General features: G+C 36.0%; 1 protein-coding gene across 3 annotated transcripts in view; it reads left to right on the forward strand.

The window, feature by feature from the left end:
* RFX3 (regulatory factor X3) overlaps nt 1-14,150 on the forward strand; it is a 108,161-nt gene that overhangs the window by 68,638 nt on the left and 25,373 nt on the right. For 2 of the 3 annotated variants that reach the window (XM_030969075.1, XM_030969074.1), the window contains exon 5: nt 11,275-11,349. The exons of the other annotated variant lie outside the window; for it this stretch is intronic. In XM_030969075.1, coding sequence (XP_030824935.1) covers nt 11,275-11,349 — 75 coding nt within the window. The remainder of the gene's footprint in view (nt 1-11,274; nt 11,350-14,150) is intronic. 3 annotated transcript variants of the gene reach the window in all.

The raw sequence follows: 14,150 nt of genomic DNA on the forward strand, positions 1-14,150 counted from the left end.
TGAGACTAGTCTCTTAGTTACTCAGATGTTCTTGCAGACTGACACGGTTTTTGTGACAGAATGCATTGCAGTATTATGTTGTCAGAATAAGGACTACATAGTACTTTTTGTGAAAGAAGCACTATATATGTATAAGATACAGGAGTAAGAATACTGTGAAAATTTAAGCATGAAGGCATACCTTTTCCTTGACAGCTTGTGAATAATTACATTTCATATGTTAAATTTAAACATTTTCTAATTTTTCTGAAAACGTAAGAAAAATACAGTGTTGTTGAGTGTAACTGTTAGACTAAATGTTAAATAATGTAAGTTATAGATCAGTATATCTAACTTCCCTGCATTTAATCAGTTTGTTTACCTGACATTAGTATAGTTTTGGTAGCTTATTTCAAAAAACTTTCCATTGTTCAGAATACCAAGGTAATATGTTTTAACACTTCATTCTTACTTATCTGTGGTATGTCTCTAAATTGTGTTCAGATTAAAAGCTCTTTTGGGAATGTCTGACAGTGCTATGGGAAGATGCATTCTGTTACAACTATGGTATAGAATATTGTGAATACGTAAACATGAGCATGGAGAACTTTACCTGAGAACTTAGTCAATCAGGCTATATTTCAGTTAGGAAAATGGGTTTATACTACTCTTACCTTTGCTGCCCTAAAGAATACTTTTATCTCATGCTTCTGAGTATTCTGGTGTGCACATAGAGATTTGAAAGTAATGGGGAAGAGAATTGTGAAACATAGGGTAGCAGCAGTTTAAAGATATAGCAAGGAGATAAAGCATCAGTAATAATACAGATTCATCAATATTCAAAAAGGCAATAAAGTTAGGGGACTTAATTTTTAGGAACGAATGTAAAAACATTGGATAATTTAGATGATCTGAAAATTCTCTCCAATTTGAATCTTAAAGTGATTGGTATGAATAAATACAATTTTTGGTACCATGCAGGAAATTATTACTTTATCCAAAAAACCCATGCAGTATTATTTCTGGAAAACAAAAATTGTGAAGAGTCATAATTCATGAATAGTATAACTATCACACCTGGACATAAGGGGAGCTTTCATAGCAACAGAGAATTTTATACTTGAGTTATAAAAAAGAGTGTATATTAACATTTCCCTGTATTTTGCATGACTTAATAGAAGAACAGAGTTTCTGAAAAAAGTGTCGTTCCTCTTTCAGATTTCAGATGCTTAACTGACTGTGAAAACAATTGAGGCTTAAATGTATCCAGTAAACACAAATGAAGAGTAGTAGAGTTACTTTGAAGCTGAAAATCCTAGAATTATTTGGATGTCAGAACTCCACACTATATTTTGCAAATTAAAAAACAGTTTGATTTTTTTTTCAAAAATTAAAAGTAGAATTTGCCAACCTTGAACGGAAGCTAAAGTTCATGGCTTCAGCAGCATTTTTCTCTTTCCCTGTGTGTCAGTAAAATAGCCTGTTTTAGCTGTGCAGAATAAATTCTATACTGCCATATCAACTCACTGTTAAGAATAGGAGAAAATACGGCTAGTTAAACAACAGTTACTAAATTGCATTTTGGCACTATAATAATTTCCTCTGTTTCTTAGTGTGTTATTTCTTCTGTATAGTATATTTCTATAGGAATGATACATTAGAGTACATCAGAAGTACATTTCTTGCTAAGGAAGTGGGACATAACGTGATTTTAGATAATAATTTTAGGCTAGGTGTGTTTCAGCTGAAGCATACAAGAATTAATTGAAACACTAAAGGTTCAGTTTAAGCTCACTTGAAAGCACCATGTCTGTTTTAATTTTACTAGGTGGCATAACTAAACTGAGTGAAATAGAGCAATGTAATACTTCAACTGGATTGCACCTTTGATAGATAGAGCTTGTTTCAGTTTTGATCCTCATTTGATCTATACCATCATAACTTTTTTCATTCTTGTGTAGAGAATATATTGGAGTGATCAAAATAACCTGTATCCAGACTGTTTTGCTAGAATAATATGCAGAAAATTTTTGCAGTTTTGATTTAGTTTGGAGAATTTTCATATGGAGAAAAAGGATATAGAAATTAATGAGAATTTATTTATTAATATATGTCGTCATCACAAGTTCTCTTTATTTTCCCATAGAGATACTAGTTCTGTTTACTCTTTTCAGCTGATAACTTCACTTGTTTTGTCATTTATCACCCTCACTGATCAAATCATTACATTATCTAATAAGCAAATTATTGTATGAATGATGTTAACTCTTTCTGATACATTTAGTTTAAGTTAAAAGAAATGAAAAACATGAGTTTCAGGTTAAAAGTCAAATATATAAAATAGGTAAATTTGATTAAGTGTCTTTTAGATAAATTAAAAATCTAATTTACTCTTCAGCAGGTAAGCTATTTGTTTTATGCAGAATTCAATAAAAGATAGACTTTTAATTTTGTTTTCACTTTTTCTTTATGGTTTAATGTAATTCTGAGTTCTGCTTCAGAATTTCAATAAAGAGCTAATATTTTGGTTGTAATATTTAATGTGTTTAATTTTCTGTCAAACATTCATACAAGAAAGCAGTCCTTATTAAGCTACAGCATGCAGTAGCACTGCTTTTATAGCCAAAATATCAAGACTTATGCTCTCCAAAAGTATTCCAACATATATACAGTAAAGGTTTATGTTGGTATGCATGAAAAACTTTTGTTACCTTTTCCTTTACTTTTTTCTTTTCCATTGGTTTCGCTGCTTCTTTCCATTATATCCTTTGCTAGCCTATGAAAATACTTTCTCTACATACTGAAAAGGGTTTTTTTTAATATAAAACCAGAAAGGCATTCAGGTTATAAGAACTTTCATATAAGATGCTCAGTAGATAAGCAGATTTCCAAAATTATCATTTTCATGTGAGTATGTTTGTGGATTGGTCAAGAATGTGTGTGATTGCATTGAAGAAGAACTGGTTTAGCCTAGCTGGATGTCTGTTTGAAACAAATTTGCATGTTGAAACCTGCAGGAAAGAGTCATCTGTTTGGTTTACTGGCAGCTCTCATTAAATAGCAACCACTACATTTAAGGGACTGTCCAAAAAATTGGATTGATTGCCATGTTAATGAAATATAAATCACCTTCCATTTTTCCCCATATGTAAACACCTAAGGATTGTTCTTGTGATGAAAAAGGGTAATCTAATCACCATATTTCATAATATCACAAGGTTAAAAAATTCATACAGTTTCTAGTAATAAATTTGTTGTTATGCTTGTCAGTCAGTGAGAGGCTCTCGTCTATTAGTCTTGTTTGCTAACAAGCTTTGTGACTGATCCTCAATTTACAGTTGTCATTCAGCAGTCATCACCAACCATAGGAGGTCTCCACTCATGCTGTTACAGAAATTCATCCTATTGCAGTGCAAATCTAAACCTGCATGAAAATAAAAACAAAATTTATATGTATATAATGTATCCCCACAAACTATTAGTTCTGCTAGTAAACACAGCATGCAAAGGAATAACTTCAAAGGAAGGATAATACCTGCTGAAAATATGTTGTAATTATTGGAGAGAAAACAACAAGAAGTAAGAAGACCCAATGCAAATACCATATCCTGATAATACAATTCTAATGGAAGTCTTATAACTATTTCAGAAAAACTAGCACGTCTTACATAAGGGCATAAAGGTTATAATTTGGATTTAAGTTTGAGGTGAGATTTTATGTATTAATTTCCTTCTTGGTACAGGAGCTTTTTCCTCCTCCATTTCTTAACTTTTGTGGTAATTTTGAGGTATCTAAATACATTTTAGCATAAAATAAAACATTTCTGATCAAATCAAAGGTGATTTGATCCTTTTATGCAAAAAGGATTATTAGATCATTTTGTCTGACATCATAAATAGGCAAGATATTTACTTATCATTTCTGCAACTGAGTACAATGGGTTTTGTGAAAAAAAAGGTATCAGGTGCATCTGGTGCCTTGATAAATCTCCTGCTTTGGTTTCTGCTTCAGGCTATGGAGCATCATGGCTTCTTCCCCTCTCTTCCAGAGGTTTTAGTGTAGCAATGTCACCAAAATAATTTGTATTTCTCTGTCCCTTTGAGTACCTTGCTGCTACACTGTAAAGTCTTGCATTGAGATTATGCGATCTTCAGAAGACAAGGAATGTGGGGAGAAAGGGAGAATGATTGCTACTAAGGTCAGCTACACCTACCCCAACTAGATTCTGGCTTCATCTGTCTATGCTCCTTGCTTCTCCTCTGATACAGGCTGGCCTCATTGGCTTTTAGTGTGTCTTCCCCATAAAAGCCTGTAGCAATTATAGTGTTTTCAATTTTGGCAGTTTAATGTTTATTTCTGGTAATTGTTTATCAAAAGACCGAGTTGTTGGAAACTCGGTTTATTCCAATGCAATATTCCAGTTTCTGATTTGAAAAGATTTTAAGAAATGCAATTTTTTCATCATAAGATATCAAAAATAAGTATCTTTCAATCCATGGGAAGAATTTGTATTAATTCTTTTTGTTTGAAAATGCATAATAAACTGGATGCCAGGAGAGTTGACATGATGATGTTCTCAAAACAGTCTGATTGTCAATAGCATAGATGCATCATTTCTGAAGGACTACAGGTTTTCTTTGGTTTCTGTTAAATAAACATTTGTCCTAATATGGCCACCCTCTCTGTCTAAGGCTGTCATGCCATAAATGTTTTCAGATTTGATTTTAATAGTAGTGAGGTGTGCTTTTTCTCCCAAACGACTCCATGTGTCCTTTTATAATCACTAGAGAACATGCTGTATAGTCAGGATGCATGCTTTATGTACCTGTAGACTACTGGTAGTGTGCATTTGCAGCAGGTATTTTGACTCGTATCTTTTATGTATATTAAATTTTCATATTTACAATTAAATCGGGGGTGTTTTTAGAAATAAAAAAGCTGTTCTTTTTCTACGTCTTTAAGGTTTATCAGCATTCTTTTAAGGTCAGCTTTATGTAAAATACTGCACTAATTTTATATCTTTTTTTTTCTTCTTCTCTTTCTGCATATGTACATTTCTTTTTCTTCTTTCATTCCACAGACCTAAAGAAGTATCTTTCTGTCTGTTTTCATAGTATTGTTTCAATGTTTTGAGCAAAATTTCACAGAATCTCTTTGCAGGTGTTGCTACAGCTTTTTCTATTGACTGGAATGCAAATCTTTTAGATTTAAGTGTCCCAGCTATACAGACTAGATTGGAGCTCTCCTCACATGGTCAATATAATTTCATTTTCAAGCTTGTTTCTTGTGGGCAAGCTTGTCTGCCTAAGACAACCCTCTGGTGCAGTTTTCAGAAAGCAATATTACATACTTGAATACTCTGTCCTGAAATAGTATTGAAAGCCAACATGAGCCATGCATGTTTGTGGCATCCTAAAAGGCTGAAATTGTCACATTTTCTGAAAGCCTGTGTCCATTTATCCTGTATTTGCAGATTTGTTCTGCCTTATGTGGGTGGGCACAATTGCCACAAGTACCCAGGACTTGGCTAGCTGTACCAACAAATCAGCCTTTCTTGTATACATATGATGAATTAGTAATTTCTTCATAATGGAGCATTGTGATGATAGCTGCTTTAGAATTTCACTTCCTTTAAAGCCTGAAAGGGTGTACCTTTGGAAGTGGATAAAGGGCATTGTGAATGAGAGGTGCCTGTGGAAAAAGAGACAGTAGCTATCTTTTTTTCAGGACGTTGCAACAATGTATTGAATACTAAGATACCACCTGCTTGCCCTGCTGCTGGTGAAGGGTGGTTTGCAAATGCAAACAGATAAAGAAAAAGAAATTGTAGGCTACCCAGATTATTCACTAAACCTCAGGACTTCGATTTCTGCACATTGTTTCCTTTTTTTTTAATTCCTCAGAGCAACTTACGATAACATTTTGTACTAATTGTTAAATTGTTAGTTGATCGTGGAAATGGTTAGTTGAATCATGGAAAAGCACTATTTCTTTCTTCTTCCTAAGAGGAAGGGAGTTTTTTGCGAAGTGGGTTTGGGATAGTTGTTTGCTATGTATGTGCTATATGCATCTTAGACTATTATGTGTCATTTGTTTATCTAGTAACGTGTTAATGAATACTGAGATATAACCTAGCAAAAACAATAGCAAAAAGCCTAGCAAAGTCAATAACTTCCAAATCAGTAGATCATGTAAGGATTACATTGTAGATGCACATACTGGGATCAAACTACTGAAGTTTTTAAACCCGGGAGAATATCCTTATTCCTTAATGATTGTATCTGAGTATATAGCAGTGTTTTAGCTCACTAACAAAGTAAATTGAAGAAATTCACAATCTATAATGCTCTTACTTTAGTCACTGCCTATGTTTGTAACTGTACAAACTGATTAGTGTTCCTACGTGTAGTGTAACATCTAACATGGTTTTTGGAATTGCAGTGGGAGTGACAGTGTACATTCCAGTTATCAGAACTTTTAAATAAATTATTTTAGTTTATTAAGACAAGAAAAGGGGGAATGTATGATTGATCACATATTCAAATAAGTGAAATTCTTCCTATTTAACATATCAGATAAATATGTAGGAAGTTGTGGCTGGAATCTCTCACAGCTTATTCTTAAAAATGGAAGGGTATCAGTCTTCCTTTTGCATTTATACAGAATATAATTTTAAATGTTAAAATTACTTTCATATGTACACAAAATATTATAATAATACACACTCTATTACTGGTGTAGTTATTCTGTGTTTGTGCTTAAGTGCTATTTGAATAGAAGTGTAATGTTCAGTTTTTTACAGCCTAAATAAAAGTCCCTGGCCAGAACTTAGAACCTAAAAGCTTGAAGGAACATATCCTTCACTTAAGGAACTTTTTACTTGGGTAGCTTTTATTTCCTGTACATGGGTGTCACATAGAGCCTTGTGAAACTCAAACCCTTGGAATAGCAGAGTAGAAGAAAATAAAATATTTCAGCCGTGGGAGACCTACAAGAATAACTTAGCTCAATTGCTTCACTTCAGGGCTGACCCAAAGGTAAAGCAGGCTCTTAAGGGCTCTCTCCAAATGCCCCTTACACATTGATAGTCTCAGGGCATCATCAAGCTTGACCACACTCTCTATAAAGAAATGCTTCCTAATGGCGAGTCTGAACCTCCTCTGGTGCAGTTTTGAACCATTCCCACACATCCTGTCACTGGATCCCAGGGAGAAGAGATCAGCACCTCCCTCCCCACTTCCCCTCCTCAGGAAGCTGTAGAGAGCAAGGGGGTGGCCCCTCAGCTGCTTTTCTCCAGACTAGACAAGCCCTAAGCCCTTAGCAGCTCCTCACAGGCCATGGTGTCCAGTCCTTCCACCAGACACCTTCTTGCCTTTCTCCAGACACCTTCAAGGACCTTCCCATGGTTCTGAAATGGTGGAGCCCAGAGCTGCGCCCAGCACTGGACAGGAGGCCCTGCCCTAACACTGGACACAGAGGGACAGTCACCTCTTCAGAGTACCGCGGCTGGTGCACTCAGGATGGGGTTTGCTGCTCTCAGGATGGGGTTTGCTGCTCTCAGGATGGGGTTTGCTGCACCCACATGGGGTTTGCTGCACCCACATGGGGTTTGCTGCACCCAGATGGGGTTTGCTGCACTCAGGATGGGGTTTGCTGCTCTCAGGATGGGGTTTGCTGCACTCAGGATGGGGTTTGCTGCACCCACATGGGGTTTGCTGCACCCACATAGGGTTTGCTGCACTCAGGATGGGGTTTGCTGCACCCAGATGGGGTTTGCTGCACTCAGGATGGGGTTTGCTGCACCCACATGGGGTTTGCTGCGCCCAGATGGGGTTTGCTGCACTCAGGATGGGGTTTGCTGCACCCACATGGGGTTTGCTGCACCCACATGGGGTTTGCTGTGCTCAGGATGGGGTTTGCTGCACTCAGGATGGGGTTTGCTGCACCCACATGGGGTTTGCTGCACCCACATGGGGTTTGCTGCGCTCAGGATGGGGTTTGCTGCACCCACATGGGGTTTGCTGCACCCACATGGGGTTTGCTGCGCCCAGATGGGTTTGCTGCACCCAGATGGGGTTTGCTGCACTCAGGATGGGGTTTGCTGCACCCACATGGGGTTTGCTGCACTCAGGATGGGGTTTGCTGCACCCAGATGAGGTTTGCTGCACCCAGATGAGGTTTGCTGCTCCCAGGATGGGGTTTGCTGCACCCAGATGGGGTTTGCTGCACTCAGGATGGGGTTTGCTGCACCCACATGGGGTTTGCTGCACCCACATGGGGTTTGCTGTGCCGAGATGGGTTTGCTGCGCCCAGATGGGTTTGCTGCACCCAGATGGGTTTTGCTGCACTCAGGATGGGGTTTGCTGCTCTCAGGATGGGGTTTGCTGCACCCAGATGGGGTTTGCTGCACTCAGGATGGGGTTTGCTGCACCCACATGGGGTTTGCTGCACCCACATGTGGTTTGCTGCACTCAGAATGGGGTTTGCTGCACCCAGATGAGGTTTGCTGCTCTCAGGATGGGGTTTGCTGCACCCACATGGGGTTTGCTGCACTCAGAATGGGGTTTGCTGCACCCAGATGAGGTTTGCTGCACCCAGATGAGGTTTGCTGCTCTCAGGATGGGTTTTGCTGCCCTCCTGGCTACCAGGGCACACTGCTGGCTGCCACAGAGCCTGCTGCCAACCAGCACCCCCAGACCCCTTTCTGCAACCCCAGAGCTGCCCTTCTCCCAGTTTAGACTTGTGTGTGGCATTTCTCTATCCTAGGTGCAGAATCTGGCATTTTGACTTGTCATTTTCATGTCGCCAGTGATTGCCCAGTGCTCCACTCTATCCAGATCCCTCTTTCTGTAAGGCCTCTTGTCCCTCAGGAGAATCAACAGCGCCTCCCAGTTACAGCACCTCCCAGTTTGATAACATCAGCAAACTTACTAATGGTGCATTCAACTCCTGTATCCAGATCATTGTTAAAAATGAACAGAACTGGCCCTAGAACTCAGCCCTGTAGGGCACCAATAGAGTAAAACAAGAAGCAGCCTTAAGTTTTCAGAAAGGGCAAGTGAATTACTTAGTGTCTAAAAAATTTCTCTTCAAATCAATCATAGTTTATATTTTATGCTCAAAGATAGTTAAAGTAATTTTACAACTTATATGCAAAGAGCATTTCTGGGATTGTGGAGACATCTGTCAGATAAAGGTTAAAGTGCATTTTATCAAAATATTGTCTAAAAATGGTGAACAAAATAGTAGTGAAAACAATTTCTCTTTAAGCTTGTCCTAGTAGAATATGAGGAGACTCATTTTTAATATAGATCCCATTTCTGAGCTTGGTAAAGTAATTAACATGTTTTAGTGGTGACCAGTGTTGCTTGGCTTATGTGATGTACTAAAAGTAAACACAAATTGTGTGCCTTCAGTGGCCATAGTCATGTAATCTACTAAAAGAAACTCCAGCAACAAAAATCTCCCAAATGATGAAAGCCCAACAGTTACCCCCAAAAGCCATGGAATCAATATGGCAGTGAGGAGTCAGTGTCATCTGTAATGCCACTTTTCAAGTGAAATTACTACAGATGCCAGTTTTTTTAGCAGATTGGTTCCTGAACAAAGAAGACCACAAGTTGCAGCAACAAAATGAGAATAGGGCAGTAGTGGGAATGAGCAGCAGGCAGTGTAACCCTGGTGTACAGTACTACTATGGATTAAGCATTGTGGTACATGTGACCTAACATTCAGATTTAGGATTTAAATGTTTATACACTCTCAATTCTTTGATTGTAGTATTTTTTTAGGAAGGGAAACTCTCTGGCTACAATATATAGTGACCTTATGATGATCTTTTGACCTTGTAGTTTTTTTCTTGAAGCATGCTTTTAAAATTTGAACTTTCCTGTGTGATTTAATACTTTGACCTCAGGTATTTTCCACTGAAGCAAGTCAGACTATTAAAAGAAAGAATATTATTGCCAAGCAAGAATGTTTTCTTACATAGTAATCATATATATTTGATAACGTACCTTTTTTTAAAGACTTGCAAAGCTAATATTACACAATTAAAAGAAATTGCTCCTGACAGCTAATATATTAAAATACTTGTCAATTGCCCTCAAAAAAAAGGAGAAACTAGTTTTACAGGTAAATTCAAATATCAGCTATAGTAGTTTTCCATTTCTACTATACAGAGAGTAAATTCAGCCAATATTGATAAATTGTCATTAAAATTATAATTAGTACTGTCGTATTTGAAGTACAATAGACAGGGCTCATTAAAAATGTTTTGCAGAGATAATTATAAGTATTTTTTAAGAAAGTTTAAGTGGTGGTTCCATTGCTTTCATTTCGGCCATTTATTGTAGCTAATAATTGTGTGCCTTTTCTTACTGTGCATTCCATTGTCTCTGTCATTTTCATTGTTGGTTTTTGCTCTTCTGGCCCCCCAGGATAATTTACACTTAGGTTTTTTTCTTTAATGTTGTTGCCAAACTGATCAAAATCAAAATATCATTGTTAATTAAAAGGAAAAGAAAGAAAATGGACGTGAGAGTATCCATACATTTGAATTTGAAAAAAATCTACTTTGTATTTTAGTTATACTGTGTTTTCCTTTTTAAAAGCAAAATTATTGTGAAAAAATCTGCTTTTCCAAAGGCTGGATCCTGCAGTCTGTGTAACTCCTGACTTACCATTTACTTTGGCAGCTGGGGATCTTCAAAGGGTACTGGCAGGAGTAAGGATTGATGTCCTGTCCCAGTGAAGCTAATGGTGTAAAGCCTATTGAATTACTTTGGTTTGGGATTTGATTCTGTGATTTCAGATAGTTAAAGTTTTGTTTCTAATTCAATTCTTATTGCAAGCTCTGCATGTTTCTTCCTGGTATAGTTGAAGGGAAAACATATGGAGGCCTTCCAGAAAATTGTTTAGGAATTTTTTTTTTTTTTTACTTTAGTGATTATGTTTTTGTTCAGTCTGGGTTATTTTTATTTCAATGCAGCTCACCAGTAATTCTACTTCTTTGAGCTCATTCTGAGCAGTTTGGAAGGTAAAATGAACTTTGAGTCTGTGATCCTGCAATATACATGCTAGCAAAGTCGGATGTGTGCACGGACTTTCTGACCTCATTGAGGAGGCTTGTGTTCACTGGGACTCTAGAATGAGGCCTTTTAATAAAATATGTGCCCTAGCCAGGAATAAAACAGGCATTTCTGTTGATCTGTAAGGAATCTGTCAAAGCTTCTCTGATCAGGCTTTTTTACTATCCCATCTTGAGTCCTTTTTTTAATGACATCTATTATCAGATTGAAATGGCGATTGAGACACTGCAAAAGTCTGATGGTCTGTCCACTCACAGAAGCTCTCTTCTCAACAGCCATGTAAGTTGTCTCTTCTTCACATACACTCTCTCTTGCTTGTTCTGCATGCTTAGCCTGCCTCTAAATGTTTGTTTTATTTTATTATTACTTTTTGCTCTTAATCTTCCCATCTTAGTTGCTTGTAATCTTCTACTACACCTCCCATGGCTTTATTTTGTCAGATTGAATGTCTTTATGGTATATTGCAGAGTGTTACCTGTTTCCTATGCTGTACACCTGTGTTAGGATGAGTTAACACATTTGACTGTTTTGCGGGTTACAGTGTAAATGTCAAGCTAAGGTTCAATTAATTCTAAACTAGCTGGCTTTTGGCATTTTAAATACAATTGTCTGTATCATAAGAACTGTGTACCAGATACTAATTTTGCGGCATGTGAAGAGGAAGAGAAGAAAAAGCACACCTAAATAATATATTCAGGTTATTCCTAGGTGTTTCTTCATTTATTCTGACTAGTGAGTTTATTTTGAAATTACTTATTTAAGAATCCTAAGGATCCTTCTGATGACCTGGTAAAAATTGAAAGCAGTGCCTTAATTTGAAGTACACAGAAATGTCTTATTCATCTGCCTTTTACTTTGTTCTTACCCTGCAAGTCTAACGTTTCATAGACAAAGCTAAAAAAGATATTTGGGGAAAACATGAGCTCCAAATATACTGATAAGTTCATTATATAAAACTTTAAAATAAAGGAAAAAGACGAAGTTAATTTTAAACTTATTATATAAATAATATTATTACTTTGTAAGTTGTTAGTCTTTCTGAAATGTTGGGGTTTTTTCTGTTGGTTCTTACGGTTTGGAATTTTGTATTTTTGCCATGTTGATTGGTTTGTATTCATATTACTTTTTTTTTCCTTCTCAGATTTGCTTATTATATAAATTCAAATACCAATATTGCTTTACAGAAGAAATTGAAATTTAGTTTGCAGTCTGAATGTAGAATATGATAGTAGAGATTATCCTTTGGAAATCAAATTTAAAATGTATGCTTTAGAAGGTTTGGGTTTGTATTTGGATTTTTTTTTTCCTGTAGAGGTCTGGTTTTGTTGAACTTGAAAATGTTTTGTGGAGAATTTAGGCAAACTTTTTTTTCTTAAAACTAAAATTTAAAGAGGAAAACTGTATCATAAAAAGTTATGGGAAATTATATACAGAAAGAAAATTTAAATTCCACCTTTTGTGCTTACAAAATAATTATTTTGAAGATAAGATGGTATCAAAATTATTATTTAAATAATAATAGATATTATTGGACTAATAATATCAAAATCATTGTTTAAATGTAATTTTTAACAGACTGTAACTTTTTCGGGAATGTTTTAGAACTATCTAGAAAGACTTAAAACACTAGAACTATTCTAAGTTTGTGTTTAGACCTGTTAGGAAGTCCATAGTCTTTGTATAAAACTAAGAAAGATTACAAGATAAGCTGCAATGCCTCTGTAAACTGTGTTTCACTCATTCCTAGTTCTAGGCACTGTTCACAGTGTCTTCCCAATAACAAGATTGGCACAGAATATCACAGTCTTTCCAGCTGTGAAGACTTACCACGGTATTCTTGACTGTGAACACTTTGTGAAAAATACTGTGCTAGGGATGTATCTTTCACTCTGTGGGAAAAGAAAAATTTAAAACAACCCTTGTACACATTTTTATGGCAAAAAGTCTTTCCTGCATTTGGTCATTTTGAAAGAAATTTAAAATCTAGATCAAGCCTACAGGATGTTTTGCCTGTTTTTGAAGCAATGCTTATTGTCTTTAAACTCAAGGACAGTGTTAAGGAAGTTTAAGTGTAGATGTACACTTTGTCTCTCTAAACTTTTCTTGAATTTGCCTTCTAATGGTTTGGTTTGGCATTTATTAAATAATTTGCTTAACAGATTTTAAAATAGAATTCTAAATTGTGTTTTTAATTACCTTGTACACTTAGAAGGTGATAAATTAACTTGTGGAAATATTTTAGTTTGGGATTTAAATTTTCAACCTTTGATACCTCAATGAGGTTTTGTAGGATTTATTTTCCTAAATACATGAGTTCTCATTTCAAGGAGTTTGTCATTTCTCCTCTGTTTTCTTTTGTTTCCTGATGTATTTCTGCATGGGACCAACTAATTCAGCCTATTGATAGTTGAGTGTTTTATAAACGTTGCAAATTAGTTGAAATCACACTCAATTTAACAGGTCTGGCTCTGTGAATATTTCATACTTTTCTCCATCTTAGCATTACATTATGGTCAGTACTTAAAATTCATAAGCCACGACTCAAACCTGAACAGTTTTAGAATTGTATTTCAGCTTGATGGAAAAGTGTTTGGGTTCTTAAAAAAGTTGTTTACAATAATGTTTGGATTCAATTTTCTCTTAAAATCATTAATTAACTGCAGTTTTTCTTCTAGGCTATAATCTATGAAGTAAGGATTTCAAGCCCTTGCTACTAAGTAACTCCTTCCAAGAGCAAAAATTCTAGTATTGCACTTAACTTTTGATTTGGCTTTTTGTGTGTTGAATAATGCAAGTTATGTTTCAAATAACATCTGTTAGAAAATCATATAATTAATGAAGTGCACTCAAAGTGATTAATAATAGACTAGAAACCATCTGGAGGAAAATATCTTTAATGCTACATACAGAACTTAATTGCAAAATAATTAATTTTTTGTTTGTCAGTCTTTTGGGATTGACAGAGTTTTTCCCCTTGGGGAAAGTGAAAGTACTTCAAATTCTGTATTGTTCTGATTCAATTCTAGATGTAATAATATATGACAAATGTTATATAAATGTATTAATACAAATAGAAATGT

This window comes from Camarhynchus parvulus, chromosome Z (genome assembly GCF_901933205.1).
Source record: "Camarhynchus parvulus chromosome Z, STF_HiC, whole genome shotgun sequence".
Classification (NCBI taxonomy): domain Eukaryota; kingdom Metazoa; phylum Chordata; class Aves; order Passeriformes; family Thraupidae; genus Camarhynchus; species Camarhynchus parvulus.